Genomic DNA, 21,053 nt, shown 5'->3' with positions numbered 1-21,053 from the left:
CTTCTTTGGCTAAATTTCACGGTTGAATAAACACAAGTCCAAATTTGCAATAATTGGATTTTTACACATTTATATCAGTAAGAATGAAAGAATATGATGACAGTTATTTTGGGGAAGAGTATCTTCAACAATATTCATCGTTTCACGGTTCAATGAACATTTATTTAAAACAAAAAAATACGATTTTCGAATATCATAGACAAGTATTGTTTCATTTTGGTAACTGAAAATGATCTTTTCTCAACTTTTTCGTTATGTTCACGACCATTTAACATGCTTCAATGATTCAAAGGCGTTTAATTAAATATTTACGCTTGAATGAACATGTGGAATGTAATGCTCTCTTTTTTACGTTATTGGAAAAAATACAATTCGTAACTATTGATATCTGTTAAAAACTTCGTTGTATAGTTCATTTGATTTAATTTTTATGAAATCCCGATGTTTAATGCATCAGTGAGCACAGAATATTCGAAAATTATGCAAATGAAAAGAAAGTTCAAAGCCTTGGCCCCACTCTATGCAGTGTTGAATGGTTATTTTGATGTGCGCACCTTTAGGATAGTGTTACTATGAAGCAATGTGCGAAGTTTCATGAAATAACTGGTGGCAGAAGTAGCAAAAACCGTCCATGAAAAAAACCCTCATTTCATATTTGTGAAAATTTTGACTTCTTCTGTCATAGACTTGTGTACATTATGGGTGTATATGTTTAAGAATAAGTAACCCCTCATTCAATATGGTGGAACTTTTTTTCAAGGCTGTCTTTAGCAATGCCATTTGGCAGTAATGTTTATCAACCTATGGGCAGAATTCTGTGCAAAAATGAAATCGATATGTTTATTCATGGATGAGTGAGCACGCATCAAAGTGGGAAAATTGGTATTTTCAATGTCACAGACTCGTTTTAAAGGGTAATAAAGTGAATATTGAGGGCAGATTCGGTTTCAAATGTTTTTGTTGTATCATCCATTATTTCTATCACCACACACTTTCCGAACTTAAAAAACATTTTCATGGTTGAGCGAGCACACTCGAAAACTTAGGAATGAATACTCTTTATACGGCATAAATGTATTCTTTTCGTAACAATTTCTCATGATCTGTTTAATTCATGGGCAAATTAGTGGTGGACCGAGAATTTTAAAATGGGGGAGGGGCCTATAATCGGGGGAGCCACCAACATTTTCAAATTTTAACATGATCTAGCAAGTTGTAAAGGATACTACCATAACCCCCTATGATGGTACGTCACAATACAGGGGCCGCGGAACGGTTTTCAAAGTGGGGGGGGGGGGAGGTGAGCCAAAAGTGGGAGGGTGGGAGCTGGCCATGCAAACAATCACAGTCATTTTTTAATTTTTGTACATGCTTTTTTAGAAAAAAGTGGGGGCTGAACCCCCCCCCCCCCCCGCTTCCGCGGGCCCTGCAATACAATGTGCTCACTCAACCATGAACATACGATATCAAAATTGTGTGTGGAGTGGAATAATGATGGATAGTAAACCAGTATAACACCATAAAATTCACCTAAAAACAACTTTTGTTCAACATTGTATTTGCACAATCTGAAACACGACTCTTGTGACTTTCAAAAATGGTCATTTTTAATTCAATCTTTGATTACTCACGCATGAATCAACCGATCAATCTCATATTTTCCCAGGAGTTGCCTAATGAGTGTAGAAAACCACCTACGAAATATCATATCTTGAAATAATTCCGCTCAAAAGTTACAGCAATTTGATTTAGGGGGGACTTACTTTTTTTGTTGTGTATATATGCCCCCCAAAGGTAACACTCAAGATATTTTGGATAGTGTCCAAAACTTACTGTCGTCTCCTGTTCTTATATTAACAACAAGAATGTCTTTTTATGGGAGACTTCAATCTGGATTTATGACATTGTAACACTGTTTCTTCTTGCCAGGAATTTTTTCATGTCATGTTAGCTAATTTCTTTATACCCTCAATTACCAAACCAACTAGAATTACAGAATCGTCGTCAACTTTGATAGATAATATTTTCTTAAATAGTTTATCTCACGTCATCTGGCATTTTGGTGTCTAATTTGTCAGATCATTTCTACTTTTGTTGAGGTGTGTGTCGGCAGAGATAACAATAAATCTGCATCAATTAGTGTTCGAGACATTTCAGAAGAAAATTTAAATATATTTAGGGAGAGATTAAATGAGATCGACTGGAATGTCATCTATAACATTCAAGACTCGGATATTTGTTTTGACAAATTCTTTGATCTTTTTATGTCTATTTATGACGCTACAATGCCCCTTAAGAAGTTTTCCCGCTCCACATTTAAAAAAGTAGACTCCCCTGCATGGATCTCTAAATCTCTCCTTAAGTCTATCAACCGTAAAAACAATTTGTTTTACAAATATTAAACAACCCGGGGCTGTTTCATAAAGCTGTTCGTAAGTTAAGAGCGACTTTAAGAACGACTGGTGAACCTTTCTTACGCGCTAAACCATCGCCAATGATGTATACCATCTACCAAAAGAAGGGATCACCAGTCGTTCTTAAAGTCGCTATTATCTTACGAACAGCTTTATGAAACACCCACCCGGTAATGATAAACCTAAAAGGAAATATATCCGATATCGTAATGTGCTGACAACTTTACTACGTCTTGCCAACTTATGCCATGGTCACATTTGTTCTACGGCGGCCGTACGGCGAGTCGAAAACAGCCGTTTCAACATTTTTTGTCCAACTACATATAGGTGGTTTGAATCAAAATTGATAAAACGGCTGTTTTCGACTCGCCGTACGGCCGCCGTAGAACAAATGTGACCATGGTATAAAGGTATTTTTTTCTGATCAAGGTCCTACGATCAAACAAAAAGTCCGAACCAAGAAAGGAAATCTCACACAACGAGAAAATTATCGAAGATCCTTAGTGGCGTACCTAGGGTTTTCACAGGGGGGGGGGCGCAAATTCGTCTGCCCAAAAATTTGACAAGCAAAAAAGAAAGGTCTTCAACCAAAAATAGGATTTCGTACCAGAAAAAAATTGACAAGCAAAAAGGGAGGCAGGGGGCAGTCTGCCCCCCCCCGTAGGTACGCTAGTGAAGATCCTACTGAAATAGCTGAGTTGTACGGTTACTTTGTTCAAATTGGTACTAAACTCTCAATGAATATCCCTGAACCTGATAGAGAATTTACATCTTTTTTTAAAGAATCCTAATCCGAAATCTATTTGCCTTACCCCTCTACTCGAATACGAAGTTAAAGATATTTAAAATGTAATAAGAGTCCTGGTAATGATGGAATAACAAATTTCCTTTTGAAAGAGGTAATTAATGAAATAATCTCACCTTTGACATATATTGTTAATCTATCATTAGTAATTGGCGTTGTTCCTGTAATGCGTTTTTAAAAAAGATGATAAACGAGAGGTTTGCGACTATCGTCCAATTTCTTTTTTGGTAATTATCTTTTCTTGTAACTTTGAGAGGTAAGTGAACTCACATTTTAAGGCCGACTGTCAAATAATATGTGATTCTCGGTTTGGTTTCAGGAAAAGACATTCAACTGTTAATGTTTTTACTTTCTTTTATTGATAAGGTGACATGTGCCGTCGATAAGTCATTCCATACTGTTGGTATATTCCTGGACCTTTCCAAGGCCTTCGACACGACCAACAATGATATATTTTTATGCAAATTATCACATTACGGTATTCGTGGGAAGGCCTTGGATTGGTTCAAGAGATACCTCAGTTCTCGTAAACAAATTATTTCTTATATACAGGTATAAATTCTAGTTTGAGAACGATATCTTGCGGAGTACCCTAAGGATCACTCCTTGGTCCCTTACTTTTTGTTCTTTACATTAATGATTTTAAAAATTCTTCCAAAATTTTGTCATTTATTTTGTTTGCTGATGATTCTAATATTTTTCTGTCTCACTGCGTGACCCACATACACAACTTAATTACAGAACTTCAATAAGTTCAGTCTTGGATTAGAGCTAACAAGTTGTCACTTAATGTAGTCCAATTTTATGATATTTACTAATTCTCTTTAAAAGATCACTTGGTCAAGAAATCATGGATAATGTAAATTTATTACAGGTTGAATCTACCAAATTTCTTGGGCTCTATATCGATCATGATTTGTATTGGAAATGTCACATTAATTGATAAAAATTGACTTCTCTAGAAGTATCGGTATTTTAAGCAAGCTAAAATTCCCTTTTCCTCATTATAAACAATTAAACTTAATATGACTCTCATTTCATCACGACTAAATTATTGGCTTAATTGTAACCAGCCATGCACTGACTGATCCATTTCTTACAATTTTCTCAGTTTTACCGACATTGCTGTTGTTTAAAGCATTTAACCACCCATGCATGACTGATCACATGAAAACGTCACGTCATACTTGAAGAGGAATATTGTCTGGTCGGTTTGACATACAATAATTTGCCTTTAATCGAATATCTATATGGAATATTTTAACTTATATAAGTGTCCAAGAACTTTTTTTGCCGAGTGTATATGCATAGCACCTGCAGAGCTCCAGATTCCTGCTATGTCAGCACAGGCTATATGACAAGTTGCATATTCGAAGCTTTGTATTGCTTACCCCTCTTGAGTTATTTATCTTGTTTTTTGTAGGGAATGGCTGAGGGCGGACTGACCCAAGATCTGACTGGTGTTGCCGAGGATGATGGTGATACTGATGATGAGTTTGGTGACTATGATGAGGAGGAAGACGAAGATGCTCCAATGGCACAGGACTCATCGGATGGGTCGGATGAAGAAATAGGTATGAAATGGTTGCAGAGCTCTGCATTCATTCATTGCTTTAATATTTTAGGGAGATTATTGTGCGTTAATTTTTATTGGGAATTAAATACCATTTGGATAGAATCACCAAGAGTAGAACAAGAATTATCACCAGCAGGCTTACATGTACGTTAGGTAATCCCACTGGAAATTATTACGGTGTGTAACCATTCTGGATGTATTTGGTGATAAAAGGTACTTGTAGTCTTTCTGTATGAAACCCTGTAGGGGAAATTATAGTCATTCAGTTTAAGTGGAAGGGTACGTGATTGGATATGAGGAAGATCGAGCTGCCAATTTTAAAATTTTGAGGATACATGATTATCAAAATATTTTTGCCACGGGGGGGGGCCGGGGCACTCAGTATATCATGCATAATGGGTATGTGCCGCGGGGGGGACCCCCATGCATTTTCACACTCAGATTTCCTTTCCAAGGCATAGCATTTTTTCCTTAATTATTGAGAAAAAGAACAAAGAAGCCGTTCCAAAACATAGCATTTTCTTCTTATCGAGACAAAAGAAGAAAGAAATCCGCTCAAAAGCTTCGCGTATTTTCCGTTACGCCGTTCCGTCTGCATTGATCTGCTACAATAAGCGGCATTTTTGGTGAAAAGCGGCCGCAGAGCGCTGTCCGACCATCGCTTCTGCACTACGGCGCACTCGACGCCCTTGCCGCCGTGCTAGCTGCATGCACGTTCTATATAGGGATGCATGCGCACTCACACACAGGCGACCCGTTCCACTAAGCAGTGTTTCCACTTTGAAGGATATTACCCGAATTCCGGGAAATCCAGACTTTTTCCAGGTAATTTTCGGGAAATGAAAAAATTCCAGGAAATCCGAAAATTACAATGAAACAACAATTAAATATAGCAGCTATAGCCCATTATTTTATTCATGTTATATGATTTTAACTTCCGGATTCCATACGCATACGTACGTAGCTCAAAATTTTTCGGTCGATATCGCGCTCCGCGCTCGATCGCATTTCGTAATGTTGTCCGGGGACAAAAAAAAGTTCAATTCCCTGATTTTTGCCACCTGGAACATATTTACACTCGTTGTATTATTGCCCGATTTTCGTTAAAAATCAAACTCGAAAATTCCAGGAAATATATATTTATGAATTTCAGGAAATTTTGAATCCAATATTTCGGGAAATTTATTTTGGAGCTGTGGAAACACTGGTTCCAAGAACCCCCGTTTTCACAAACATTTGTAGTTCTGAAGCCCGTTTCGAGGACCCTCCTTTTTACAATAATAGTAGACTTGTTAACTGCAAAAAAAGGGGTGAACGCTGCATTTTTTAGTACAAATGTCCCACTTGGCACAAATGTTCCTTGAGAAAAAAGATTCATCCAAAGAGACACGCTGTATCTATGCAAATAAGCAAGTAATTCGCATAAATTTGCATATTATGTCGATTTGTAAAAACAAGTAATTCAGAATATATATTTCACCAGAACTGCCCTAAAATTGGAAATAAAGATTTAGGGTAAGACAGGGAAGAAAATTGTCATAAAATAATTGGGATATCCTTGTTTATTATATTCCTAATTTACATAAATTATGCAAATTATAATTTAAAACAGAGTATTTTTTCAAGAATCCTGAACTGTTTTATAAATAACAGCAATTAATGCAAAATGTCAACATTCTACATGAAAGAGAATATATTAGCGAAAACGTCGATATGCTTCATGACAGTATTTGTGTCTTAATTTGCTTAGAAAGAGGGCAAATATGTCAAAATGTATGACGTGATATTGCGCTAAAACGAGACTGTCAATATCACAGTCACACTGACGAATCGGTTTAAAGCGATCAATGGTATGTCATTCGAGATAGCACAATCTCAGCACAATAGCTTCCATCGGCTTCTCATATCGCTTTTGTTGGTGTGTCTGCCACACCGTAATCTGTGCTATATACGGGCAAAATGCATTTCGGTATCGGTAAAACAACACTATTAAGTTTGTTTTATTTGTTTCTAATTTGTTTCTCTTGGAAAATTTACAGGAGACATTGCTTTGCTGGTTACTGCTTAAATGAAGCTCTGGCACATGAATCATGACGAATGTACCCCACCTCAATCCATATTTTAACTTTGTTAAAATATATGTCTTTTGGAGACCCCGAAGTGGCAAAACTGCATTCCCCCGCGGCATTCCCGCTACTTTACAAAACCAGTTTGACTTGTATTATCGACTTGGAAAAGACAGATTTATGAGACATCAGTTAACATGTTTCCTGAAGATTTTTTTTTGTTTATTTAAGCCTACGTCCACGGGAGCCCTCCGAATTTACTCCATCCCCTCTCTGTATTTCACATTTTTCAAATAAAAGAAATATCGTGTTTAAAAGCCACCGGCAAAGCAAATAACGTTTTTGGTATAATAAAGCAACTTTTATATCTATATTTCATATTTATCTGTATTAATATTATTATTAATGTTATTGTTATTATTATTATTGTTCTGCAGTTTGTAATAATGCTCTAGCACAGTTAAGGCTATAACCCAACAGGAGCATGGCTAGGATACCCTTTTCCCTTTTGGTTTTATGTATTCAAAAATAGTTAATTGTCTTTAGAACTCTTAAAAGATTACTTTTGTTTGCATTGATATCTTGGAATACATTGAGAAGAAAATACTCTACAATTGACATGCAGAAGAGCTGTAGTACATTGAAAAAAGAAGCCACACGTAAGCTGTATAATACTCGAACCCCGTTATTGCTTCCACTCTATTTTGAATTTAAATATTTTCAGAGCCCATTCGGATGAAAGATACATTTCTACTACACAGAGTAAGAGCCTCTTTACTTTCTCCTCTTAAAAAAACATAGAAGGCATTGTTTTATATCGCATAAAATAAGTTCGTGTACATGACGGTGGCCTGTCGAAGTTGCCCAACCCTTTATTTTGTTTTGACAATATCGTCTAAATGAAGCCCTCATCTGGAAAAGGGCACTTATTAAAAGCAGCATCTACATTATATAGAGGAGGCCCTGGTACTTGGAAGCGGGGGCTGAAGCACCCGCAAGATTTTCCGGAAGAGGGGGGGGGGTGCTGCGTGTATTATTCTCGATAGATAGCACCCCCTGGAATTCCGGCAGATGTGACCAAAAAAAGAAACGTTACCTAAAAAACTTCATTTTGTAGTGCAATCCTTTTTGTTTATTTGCCTGTAAAATTAATTGATGTAAATTTGAAAATAAAAAAGGTTCAATGTAAAATTTTGGTCCCAAGAATTTAAACAAGCTTCAGCCCCCTCTTCCCAGTGCCAAGGCCCCCTCTATATAATGTAGATGCTGCCTTTAATAAATGCCCTTTTCCAGATGAGGGCTTCATTTAGACGATATTCTAAATATATATTGTCAAAACAAAATAAACGGTTTTGGCAACTTCGACAGGCCACCGTCACGTACACGAACTTATTTTATAAGATATAAAACAATGCCTTCTATGTTTGTTTTTTTTTCCAAGAGGAGAACGCAAAGAGGCTTGAATATGTGTAGTAGAAATGTATCTTTCTTCCGATTGGGCTCTCAAAATATTTAAATTCAACATAGACATGATAGAGTGGAATCAATAAAGGGCCGTGTGGCTGTTCTTCAATTTACCACAGCTCCTCTACATGTCAGTTGAAGAGTATTTTCTCCTCAATCTATTCCAAGGTATCAATACAAACAAAAGTAATCTTTTAAGAGTTCTAAAGACAATAAACTATTTTTTAATACATAAAACCAAAAAGGTAAAGGGTATCCTAGGCATGCTCCTGTTGGGTTATAGCCTTTACTGTGCTAGAGCACTATTACAAACGGCTGAACAATAATAGTCAGTGGTGTAACTACGGGGGGCATGGGGGGCACGTGCCCCCCCCCCCCATTGGCTGGCCAAAAAAAAAAAACGGGGAGGAGAAAAAGAGGGGGAAGGTAGTGGGAAAGAAGAAATTATTGTTCATTATAGTAATAATTATAATTATGTTATGTTATATTACACAAGAAACGTTTTTTTTTCATAACTTTATGAAACATAATTTGCTCAGGGCCTATGTCTTCATTTTCCTGGGACTCGCAGTGTCTGTTTAACGAGATATATAGTCCGGTTGTACTAAAACCACCGGTTTTCAAGTCAATATACACCAAATACATTTCCTCGCACTTCGAGTTATTATTGTTTTATGTAGTGACATATGATTCTTTTTCATCACTACTTAAAGTGATTGCCCAAATTTAAGGTCTTAATATAAAACATTTCCTGTCCGTGCTTTCGTTCGCATTAGTGGATTGGCGTCCCTTTTTCTAATCTGAATATCAAAATTTTTCATCATTTGGTTAGTGAAAAACGTATGGTCTTAGTGAATTCCTACAAACAAGCCTTAGAATGCCCCTCTTCAGATCTGAATTTCAAAAATTTTCAGCTCGCGCTTTGCGCTCGCAATATTTGATTAGTGAGATGCGTATGTTAATCATGATTACTATTACTGCAAGTGTTTCATGTGTTTAGATGTAATTATGATAAAAACAGCAAGCGGTTGGCACTCGCATTAGATGACCTTGGTGAAATATGTATGCTCTTAATAGATTCCTAACATATAGTCCTTTAAATGTCCCTCTTTGGGTTTAATATATACACAAATTTCAGCTCGCGCTCGCATTGTTTGTTTAGCGAGACAGTTACGTATCATGTTTAGAACAATTTGCTTATAATGTCCCTTTTTAGGTCTGAATATCAAAAATTTTCAGCTCGCGCTTCGCGCTCGCATTATTTGATCAGTGACATTCATATCCATTTAATGGCACTGTCTTTATACTTAGCAACTGAGCGCGCTTCGCGCGCTCACTAAGTGACTCAAAAATTTTGCTGGTGCCCCCCCCAATGCCGTGACCCACGGTACGCCACTGATAATAGTAATAATAGTAATCATAATAATAATAATATTAATGTTAATTATAATAATATCAATAATGATGAATGTAAATATAAAAATATACATATAAAAGTTGCTTTATTGTACAAAAAACCGCAATTTGCCTTGCCGATGGCTTTAAAACATGATATATTTTTTTTTATTGTCGAAATACGGAGAGGGGATGGGGTAAATTCGGAGGGCTCCCGTGGGCTTAAACAAAAATAAAAAAACTTTTTTTCAGGAATCATGTTGTCTGATGTCCCATATATCTGTGTTTTCCAAGTTGATAATACAAGTCAAACTGGTTTTGTAAAGTAGCGGAAAGATATATATTTTAACAAAGTTAATATATGGATTGAGGTGGGGTACATTCGTCATGATTCATGTACCAGAGCTTCATTAAAGCAGTAACCTGCAAAGCAATGTCTCCTGTAAATTTTCCAAGAGAAACAAATTATAAACAAATAAAACAAAATTAATAGTGTTTTACCGATACCGAAATGCATTTTGCCCGTATGTATCACAGATTACGGTGTGGCAGACACACCAACAAAAGCGATACGAGAAGCCGATGGAAGCTATTGTTTTTTTTTATTGTGTTGAGATACCATTGATCGCTTTATTGTCCGATTCGTGAGTGTGACTGTGACATAGAGGTTGTTTTGGTCTCGTTTTAGCGCAATATCACGTCATACATTTTGACATATTTGCCCTCTTTCTAAGCAAATTAAGACACTAATACTGTCATGAAACATATCGATGCTTTCGCTAATATATTCTCTTTCATGTAGAATGTTGACATTTTGTATTAATTGCTTTTATTTATGAAACAGTTCAGGATTCTTGAAAAAATACTCTGTTTTAAATTATAATTTGCATAATTTATGTAAATTAGGTAATAAACAAGGATATCCCAATTATATTTTATGACAATTTTCTTCCCTGTCTTACCCTAAGTCTTTATTTCCAATTTTAGGGCAGTTCTGGTGAAATATATATTCTGAATTACTTGTTTATACCATATCGACATAATATGCAAATTTATGCAAATTACTTGCTTATTTGCATAGATACAGCGTGTCTCTTTGGATGAATCTTTTTCTTTTGACTCAAGGAACATTTGTGCCAAGTGGGACATTACATTGTACTAAAAAATGCAGCGTTCAACCTCTTAACAAGTCTACTATAAGCCCCCGTTTTTTGTCGCGCCCGCGGCCCCACCCCCGGATTTAATGGTCCAAGTCATGAGGCAGAAGATGGCAATTGAAAAAAGGCCCGGGGGGGCCACTTCCATTCACGAGTGGATACCATGCGCTAGTCTGCTGGGCAAACCCTTCGCTCGAGTTAAGGGTCTGAATGTAAAGCCTACTCATGCCTTGTGTACTGAAGGCTCAGTTTTGTATGTGCTAGTCTTTGCGTGGAGGCACACTTGTTGATCAAAGTTCCAATGAGGGTCTGTGCCTGCAGACTAACCATGCGCGACCATGGGGTCTCGAAAAGCACCCTAAACACGTAATTTCCATGTTCTGAAAATGCAACCCTTAACAAGTATTGGCGTGTGAAACCCTACCCTAAACAAGTATTGGAAACAAAACGATACTCTTGGCAAATATTCCTTGAAATGAACCCCTAAACAAGTACAGGAATGTTTTATTGTTACGGGTCCTTCGGTCGTCGGCTTTACCTTATTTGGTTTAGTACGACCCTCCTTCTACACCTCGCGCAAATCGGACTCTAAACACGAAGTGTTGGGGCAAAAAGCTAGGACATCCTTTATAAAACGTTTGAATTTTTTGTTTTATCATCCCCGCAAATTCGACCCTAAACACGTAATTTTCCTAGCGAAATAGATACCCTTTTTTCATTATTTTTGTGTTTTTGACACCCTTATCATGTTACGTACGTAACGTGCCCTATCGTGAAAAAGACATCCTTTTTACGTGTTTTTTGGTCGCGCATGGTATCCACTCGTCAATGTAAGTGGCCCCTCCGGGAAAAAAGGTCATTATAAGGCGTAGTTATCGCATGGGTGCTGGATCGCGACACCTTCAGCTGCAGCATGCAACGTTAACGTGCCAAGCTCGACCCCGGTGAGATAAATGGGTATATCCTGCAGGATTATGCCTTGAATTCACTGAACTCTTGAAGAGGCTGCTCGAGCTAGAGCCAGTTGACAACAATATTGCAACCCTGAATAGATTATAGCTAGGTAGGTGCATGATGCTGTAAGAATGATGATGATGATTATTATTTTTGTGCTCCAAAAAAGGGATATTTTATACCGATATACCAGGTTGAGAAAGTATATTCTGAATTTATTTTATCCAAGGTTGTTCGGCGATTGCTTTGCCCCGATGGAAAAAAAGTAACCTAATTAATTGCCGAACCAACCAAGGCAAGGATTAATACTTCCACTCTACTTGCAAAAGAAATATCCGGTGCGCTGTGTCCAAGTTATTACATTGTTTTCAGTCGGACGCAAAATAGTAAAAATATATATATTCTATTCTGACCTCACAAACTATTTTCATCTCGAATGAATTTCATTTTTCTGGTGAAATTATGATTAGTCATGTGAAAGGCTCTTGACCAATCAAATGGCAAATTTTCAGTATTAAAATTTAAAGGGATATACTACTATACTTTACATGTATACTGAACTACAGTGTACTCCCCTTGCCCCTTTCAAGTATAGTAATTGGCAGAAATGCTTGTTGATATTGTATATAATCCCTGTAGATTTGAGCGACCTTGAGTCGAGTGATGATGAGGAGAGTGACAATGATGAGGAGGATGATGATTCCCCAGATCAAGGAGATGCTGAAAAGGAAGGTGATAAAAAGAAGAAAAGGGTAAGATAATTCTATAATTCTTGCGCATTAAAAAGGAAGGAAAAAGAAAAAAACATTTGCTAAGTTTAATTGGGAAACCACTTTGAAGCTTAATACAGAAATAAAACATATTCTATTGAATGTGTTAAAACTTTGTATAGCCTTGGCTTTGTATTAACATTCTTAAATTTCTTATAAAAAGATTACCTGGTCACGCAGGGTTGATCAGGCGGGTGTTTCATAAAGCTGTTCGTAATTTAAGAGCGACTTTAAAAACGACTGGTGATCATCGCCAATGGTGTGTACCATTTACCGCAAGACAGGATCACCAGTCGCTCTTAACTTACGAACAGCTTTATGAAACACCCGCCTGCATGATCAACCCTGCGTGACCAGGTAATCCCTGCTGTCTCCACAGGCCAGATTATGAGCGTTGGGCCATGGACGAAATGATAAACAACAGCTGTGCTCTTACGTAAGACTTCTCTGCCTGTAGTAGGACCTTCAGAATGAAATTATTGTATTCGATATTTAATCACGTTTTCATAATGTATTCAGAAATTCAATGTTAGTCCATTTTCAATTTCGAACGAAAAAAAATCGACTTCGAAAAAATGGCTGCATGCTTTGCCGGTGACCGCAGTCAAGAAACGGGTGTTTTGATACTTACTTGGGGCAGTAATTGATTGAGAAAAACCATGGAGTAGGTCCATGGAAAAACTGGGGTATAGTGTTCTCAAACGGAGGTTTTCGTCATGGCTCTTTTAAAGCCTGAGCGCTTCACTTCTGAAAAAAAGTTTTCCGCGTTATACAAGCAAGTATGATTATATTATTACTGTATAATGCAATATCTTTTGGGTTTTTATTTCTTATGTCCAGGATCTGAAATTACTCCACTCTGTCTGCAAGTTATGCAAAGGACTATACATCTATGCACCCAGAAAGTGAGTACCTAGATGTAGTAGATTAGAGTTACACAGAATAAGTGAATGTACAGTTGAGGCCAAAAGTTTACATACTGTTCACCCATGGAATTCAGTGAAATTCGTTCGCTTGCCAAACATTGTAATATTTATTGTATCTTAAGAATATGAATACTACCATGACGACTTTGGTATCAAATGAAAGAACGTATTAAGCTCTTTCTCATGATTAAGATGCCGTTGGGATTATATTTCAGGTGGAATTTTCTTTGAAGAAAATAAAGTAATATTTGTGCCAAATGTATTCTATTATTATATTTTCAAACATTGTTTCATAGAAATATGTAAATTTAAAATCTACGATTTATATTACATATTCTATCATATTTCACCACTGAGTAAAAAAATGTTATCTGAAATGTGTTGAGGAGTAACTACAATACTACATGTAGCACAAATATGAAATATTTATGACAAGTTTTTATTTTAAATATGTGTGTAGTATGAAGATTTGGGGGGAAAGATTACACCTAAATACTGCTATTTTTCAGCTCCTGATGATGAAGGGGCATGCCATACTCATTTGTTTGATATCAAATTTGTCATGATAGCACAAATACTTTATAAGATGCAGTAAGTTTAATTATGTTTGGCAAGTGTAAACTTTTCTTTTAATTTCGTGGGTGTATGTAAACTTCTGACTGCAACTGTATATAGGTCAAAGTCAAAGTGCTTTAAAGGAACATGTTAAGGTGCTGCTACCTACATACATGTACACATGTATGTGCTGAAAGCTTGACTTACACTTATCACTTAATTTAGATGCAAAACAACAAGTAACACAAAATGAAGATAGGAATAAGGGATAAAAAAAGAAAAAATATATATGGAAAAATGTTAATTGAACAAGGGTCATTTTTTAACTCGTCAGTTAAAAAGAAAAGGACAAAATAGGTCATTCCTTGTTATATGCACGCTCGAGATTCAGCAATTCTGAAAGGAGATTTGTTCGTGTTAGGACTTCATTTTACCAGCTTCCATGAAACTCTGAGGCAAAGGCGTGATAATTATCTTTCCTGTCATTTAAATATCGTAGCATCTTTGTAATTTGGGAGGAGGTACGTCCCAGGAATTTCTAAAGCAGTTTTGTAAATGGATTATAGAACATTTGCCCATCTTTGCCCCCCTCCCACCTCCTCCCAATCAGTAAAAATTTGTAATTTTTCAAAAAAAATGTCAAGTCCTCCCCCCATGAGCAAGGACTTGCCCCCTATTCCCCACCCCTACATTGCCCCTTCGAAACATTATTTTGACTCTGTATGACTGTTGTATTGTTGTTCTCAATGTATTTTCTATACAGAAATCTGAACCTTATGCATGACTTTACCGAGTCGGATTTGTTTGTAATAGACGGTGATTCTATTCTAGCCGACATCTTTGCTCAACCTGGACTAGACTTCTCACATGGTGGACAACTGCTTCACTTGGTCTATCTTGTGGAATTCTTCCTGCAGGTTTGTTTACATAAAAGGGGTACTCGAGGCTGAAAATGACTATATCTAAACAAATTGGGTAAACTTCCACTTGAATTCTAATAATGATTTGTGAAAACAGCTATATATGCACATCATGAATATCAGATGGGCTGATGATGTCATATCCCCACTTTCCCTTCCATGGAATCATGCATGTATTTTTTATGTAGCAATATTTTTTACTCTGAAATAAAGCCCTGCTTTCATTTTAGTCCTTCCACAAAGCCAGTTGTCATATTGTTGAACTCATCTCTGATTCTACAGGATTTCCAGGAGCGTGAGGGTCAATTCCACGTCATTTTCTTCTCAGAAGCCGAGACTCTGTGGCACAGTCATCCACTTGAACTACTTACTCGACGTAGCATCATACAACACCTAAAACATAATACAAGATGCACTGTGATAACCCAAATACCCAACCCATACAGCACAGAGTGGAGTGAATACATCAGCCGTCATCATCCAGCGTTTGTCATGCTTAGTGACGGTGAGTCGGTCGCAACCCATAGGATGCGCCAGCTCTTGATACGTTCTCTAATGCTGTCAGCAGTCAGGAAAGACGTGGATTGTGCCTTGTCCTCTAATTTGAGCCGGTCACTGAGGAGCATTGATACATTCTATATTGAGGCAAGGAAAGTGGGCCCTCAATTCAAGAGCCCAGTTATCTGCAAGGTAAGAAGAAAATTTCAGTTCGGGTTAGGAAGAATATTTCATTTTTCATGGGGCTTTTTTTTGCCAGATTGAGGCAATTGCTGAATTTTTGGAGCATTTCCTTTCATTTTGAGTGCTACCCTTTTGCTAGATGAGCTGTTTTATTGGAAAAAAAAAAGAATATCTCATTCCGTCTGTAAAATATTGCCTACTTATTTTTTTGAAATATTGTTTGTGGCAGATATTGAGGCTACTTTAGAAAAGATTGTTACCCCATTAATAGCATTCCATATCACAAATTCTTAAGGGTCAATATTGTCGATCATAAGGGCAAAATCGTCTGCCCCATTCTATGTTTTCCTGCTGCTTAATTTTGTTTAGAAAACATGCTGTAGGAATTCCAAGAAAAATGTCAATTTTTACACAGTAATTCTCCATCAATATTTATAACAAGTTTTTTTTTTTGCTCAGTGGATAACTATTTAGGATAAAGATCTGAATATCTTTGGAATAAGTACATGTAGATAAGAGTATATTTCTTTGTGTGGTTTGTCGAAAATTGTATGTACCTATATTGCATTTTCAAAAAGCAGCGAGCTTCAATTTGCTGCTTTTTCCAGAAGCCATAGTCTGAAATAATGAATACCTGTATGGTTTTGGATTCCCTTTATTTTGTTTTGCAATACACCACTCCCATCTTTACCTTTACATTTTTTTTAGAACGATGATATTGCCATCGCCTATAGACTAGCAACCCAGCGTTTGAAGAGGAAAAATGCCGAGGGCTACATTGACACAGCCATAGTCTTACATAATGAATACCTGTATGGCTTTGGATTCCCTTTATTTTGTTTTGCAATGCACCACTCCCATCTTTACCTTTACATTTTTTTTAGAACGATGATATTGCCATTGCCTATAGACTAGCAACCCAGCGTTTGAAGAGGAAAAATGCCGAGGGCTACATTGACACAGCATTGTCCATGGTGAGTTGCATTGCAAGTTAACAACATTATTTAAACTGAACTAAGCTGGGGAGGAGGTCATCAGGGAGCTGGCGGTCGTGTGTGAGGCCACAGAGTTTTGCAGAAGAGACCCTAGCCACCCCAAACAATGTGCCACATTTTATTTATTTTTCTTTCAATTCTCGCACAACTCTCGATCAAGACCATTTGGGATAGTTATTGAGAATGTGTATCACAACACAATGGTTTACCATTTATGACAGAGTAGGCTGTAGTGCTCGCCCTCCAAACATGGTCTGACGATGACACGACATATGCTCCAGTGACATTTGCTCTGGTAAATAGGGCATAAGGTTAGAATTAGGATTGTAAAAAGTTTTTGGTTCATAATAATGTAAAGATTAGGATTAGGGTTTTATTTAGTTGTGGAGGTTGGGCTTTAACGTGGCTGCAGATTTTTTTCCTATTGTTACTGGAGGAAATGGCATGCAATCGATCTGACATATAAGAAAATAGATTATAAAATGTATTTCATGAAACTTGGAATCAAAGTTCGATTTTCTAGTCACACTTAAATATTTGTGAAATTTCTCCTTTTTACAGCTATGCCAGCAGCTGCTTTCTAGTGTTGAGAAGAACAAAGGAGATCAAAACTTGATGTCTACTAGTCGTGACATCATCGTGGTCATGGCTTGTGCTGAGATCATCAAGGGAACATCAGACAAAGAACATGAAGGCACTGACGTGAGATTATATTTTGTTTGAATTTTTTTTATTCATTTGGTCAAAATTCTACTGTGATGGATGCACCAAGATTATAGCCGTTATATTTGTAAAATAGATGATTTTTACTGATTTTATTCAAAAGTCTGTTTGTGAAAATGTCAATAGGAAAACTTTATTTAGAATTCAATGAGAATTATAATTTCTGAAAATGCAGAGGTGGCCTGAATCAGGGAGTAGTCAATCGTACCCCTGGCTTGAAATGTTGGGTTGGTCTTGATCAAAATTTGATTTTGCATTTTGTTCAGTTATCATGTGAAGAATATTTCCACAATTTCAGCGATGTGATTGCTCTTATTCTTTTGCTATCAAACGACATGTAGTGTTGCTATTGATCTATGTATTCACTGAGTTTTATACTGTAGTATTGTATAAAAAAATAGTGTAATTGGAAATGTATTTTGCAATGAAGTTCACTTCAACTTGTGTAGAATTTTGCACCCATGGAACTCTGGATTAATTTATCATACATGCCCATTGCACCCATGCCTTACTTAAGCACAAATCAAACTTTTGATTGCAGTAATTAAAGGATACATCATGGTTATCCAAGCGTAAGCACATTAACACCTTAAAATGGAATAAAAATTAGTTGAGAGATGATACCGTTTCAGGTCTTATGCATGTATAGTTATAAGTAGTTCAATGGGTGATTTCAGGTACGATGTTGAAACCGTTGGTGTTGGTGTTTACACCAGCCACAACACCATAGACCAAGGAAACTGTGACGTATTTCCGGCTGTTCATGTTGCATGTCGTCTGCTGAACCCAGCAATGTGGCCGTTGTTGACGATCTACATGTATGTGCAATTTCCCCACTCACCAACACCAACCCCCGGGATTGAGAAAATCATGATTTCAAGTTTGGTGTTGGTGTTGGCAATCTCAAGCTCATGATCGGTATCGTTCCTCTGAACCCAGCTGCCTTTTTACGATTTCATCACCAAACACCGAACTTGAAATCACCCAATGTGTTCATGAAAATTGAAATGTAAGGGGTTTTTTTTGTCTCTCTTGTTACAACTTTTGTTGTTCACATGTAGAAAACCTTTTTGGAAGGTGTTGCTCAAGCTTTTCTTTTACATGTGGTCTTATTGCAATACCTCCCTCTTGAGGCCAGAGCTCAAAATGCACCAGATGACGATCTGATTTCACCGAGCGCTACAGGACTCCTGAAAGATTTCCTTCAGAAGGTTTGTCCAAATTATTATTGATGGGTAGCCAAAACATAGCTTCTTAAAACGGAAAGAAATTGATTTTAATTTGATATAAAAAGATATAGTATTAATAAAGCAGACCACCTATGTATGCAATAAAATACAGCATATATTCATATGTATATCATAATATGTATGACTAAAACAGAGATAACGAGCTTCATCTTTTTACGTGAACATGCACTGGATTTGGTCAAATAGTCTTTTTTGAATACAGTAATTGAGTTAACTTTATTTGACCCTAACAGTCAAGAGGGTGAACTGTCTATAGTCTATTACTCATATGTGTTTATTTATGTTGTATTGTGTTGTGCCAATTTGATGTACATGTACTTGATATTCTGTAGATTTAAAGATGTGCAACGTTAGATTTAAACAAACGTTGAAGAAATGAATCGGGCTCATTAACTGTATAGTGACAAAAAAATTAGTGATTGCGTGATGTCATTGGTTCCCTAATTTGCAAAACCCCTTGTATTCATATCACATATCAATGTTTTGTGAAAAGAAGAAAGATTTTTCAACATTCAAACCAAATTTTCCATCAGAATTTGATGACAAATTCAGCGTTCGATTGTTTCTTTCTTGATTATTTATTCAGGGGAAATTTTTAGACCTTCCATGTATAAATGTTTTTCATGTAGATGCATTATGCCATGGCCCGATTGGTGGTTTCATATGGCAAGCTACGAGAAGAACTTGCTGAACTGAAGGGGATCAAGGAAACCGAGAGTCTAGCAGACCTGATAGATGGCAGACTTCTTTATGTTATCCTGTACCAGCTTCAGAAGTACTCCGAAAACAACATCAAAGGTAGAATTTCATAGATTTAGTGGCCTTCGGAAGAAAATATTAGCAATCAATGGCAAATTTGAGATGCAAATTTACCAGTGATAGATCAATTTCAACTATTAAAAGCAATTCATTTTATTACTTGTTGATGCAAATTTGCAATGAAGTGCATGATATTCATTTGATTTCATGACGTAACCTTGACTTATGATCGATTGCAAGTTACTTGCAACACCCCTTTTGGTCTGCAGTGTGATCAGTTAAGAACAAAACAATGTATCATACATTCTGTATCGCCTTTGCAAATCAACGTAAGATCCTACCTTTTATATCATTATTACTTTCAGTTTCTTTTCCACCTGATGTTCTTTCAAAGCTTAAATCAATTTACATGTAGAACCTATCTTTCTTAATTATTACTTTCAGTTTCTTTTCCGCCTGATGTTCTTGCAAAGTTCAAGTATTTATGGACGATAGCCTGCTCCCTAGTAGGGTCAACTAAAACAGATGGCACAAGTCTTGCTGGAGGATTATGCTCGGAAGACAGTATCCTCCTGACTTCACCAGTTAATATCTTTCAAAGCACATCAAAGGAACTCGGTAATGTTTAAGCTGAGAAAAAGTTTACAGTCTTTTTAAGGATGGCATATACATGTATATCATAAAAGATGCTTTGAATTCTCACTCTCATCTTTCTATTTCTTGCCTTTTATTTTTCATCTTGGTGAGTCCACCATCCAATAGTCCTTATCAGGTGGGTGTTTCATAAAGCTGTTCGTAAGAAATGAATGACTTTACGCATGACTGGTGATCCTTTCTTTTGCTTTTGTGATATCCCCATGTAATTGATTAATGCCTTAATAACATGTTCCAGTCGTGCGTAGCTTTACGAACAGCTGTATGAAACTCCCACTTGGACTAAAACCGTTTTCCACGTTATCTATGCCACTATAAGAAATCACAGAGTTTACCTGCACTAGTTCAGTTGGAAATAAATAATTGTCAGCTACATGTGCCAAATTATTTTTTATGACATTTACAAAGAAAATAATGAGAAACTCAATCCAGTTTAAAAAAGATTTGTTAGAATGACAAATTCTCAATTTCTAAAACAAGTTTATCAATCAGAGTCAGTCAGTAAGTTTTGTTGTTATAACAAGTTTTATGTAAAACGGGTGCATGGTCTAATGCAAATGATTGATCTGCCAGTGCCCTGACATTTAAGAGAAATGCCAGTACTGCAGAGATGCCAACCCTCCCGATTTCATCGGGAGGCTCCCGAAAATTCATCCCAACTCCCGCCCTTACGATTACCATCCTTATCCTCCCGAAATTACGATTTTTTTGCATTGATCAAATTGGATTGAAAGGACATGTATCGTCTGCTAACTTTAGCATGTAGTACATGTAACTCCATTACGTTCGCTGCTACTAAATTCTGTGTGAAAAGTAGACAAATAAGGAGCAGCGAAAAGCTGGTGCATGTGATATGCCTGACGGGAATCCACTGTGCACCAGGCCGGTAGGCCCGGCTAGCTTCGCGAGGCGTGTGCGCTCGCGGCCACTGGATTTGTCGAGTCGTGCGGTGGAATATCGTTGTGTGATTTCGGCGTATTGATGGGTTG

General features: G+C 36.9%; 1 protein-coding gene across 1 annotated transcript in view; it reads left to right on the top strand.

Moving 5' to 3' along the window:
* LOC121430627 (probable ATP-dependent RNA helicase DDX60) overlaps nt 1-21,053 on the top strand; it is a 111,898-nt gene that overhangs the window by 4,590 nt on the left and 86,255 nt on the right. Inside the window, exons 2-11 of the mRNA XM_041627942.1 lie at nt 4,643-4,793; nt 12,471-12,583; nt 13,442-13,506; nt 14,846-14,999; nt 15,285-15,692; nt 16,568-16,657; nt 17,240-17,380; nt 18,463-18,612; nt 19,281-19,449; nt 19,855-20,028. Of these exons, the coding sequence (XP_041483876.1) occupies nt 4,646-4,793; nt 12,471-12,583; nt 13,442-13,506; nt 14,846-14,999; nt 15,285-15,692; nt 16,568-16,657; nt 17,240-17,380; nt 18,463-18,612; nt 19,281-19,449; nt 19,855-20,028 (1,612 nt within the window). The 5' untranslated portion in view covers nt 4,643-4,645. The remainder of the gene's footprint in view (nt 1-4,642; nt 4,794-12,470; nt 12,584-13,441; nt 13,507-14,845; nt 15,000-15,284; nt 15,693-16,567; nt 16,658-17,239; nt 17,381-18,462; nt 18,613-19,280; nt 19,450-19,854; nt 20,029-21,053) is intronic.

This window comes from Lytechinus variegatus, chromosome 17 (assembly GCF_018143015.1).
Source record: "Lytechinus variegatus isolate NC3 chromosome 17, Lvar_3.0, whole genome shotgun sequence".
NCBI classification, from domain to species: Eukaryota; Metazoa; Echinodermata; class Echinoidea; order Temnopleuroida; family Toxopneustidae; genus Lytechinus; species Lytechinus variegatus.
Note: the sequence above shows the minus strand (reverse complement) of the source record. Positions and strands in the feature narration are given on the sequence as shown.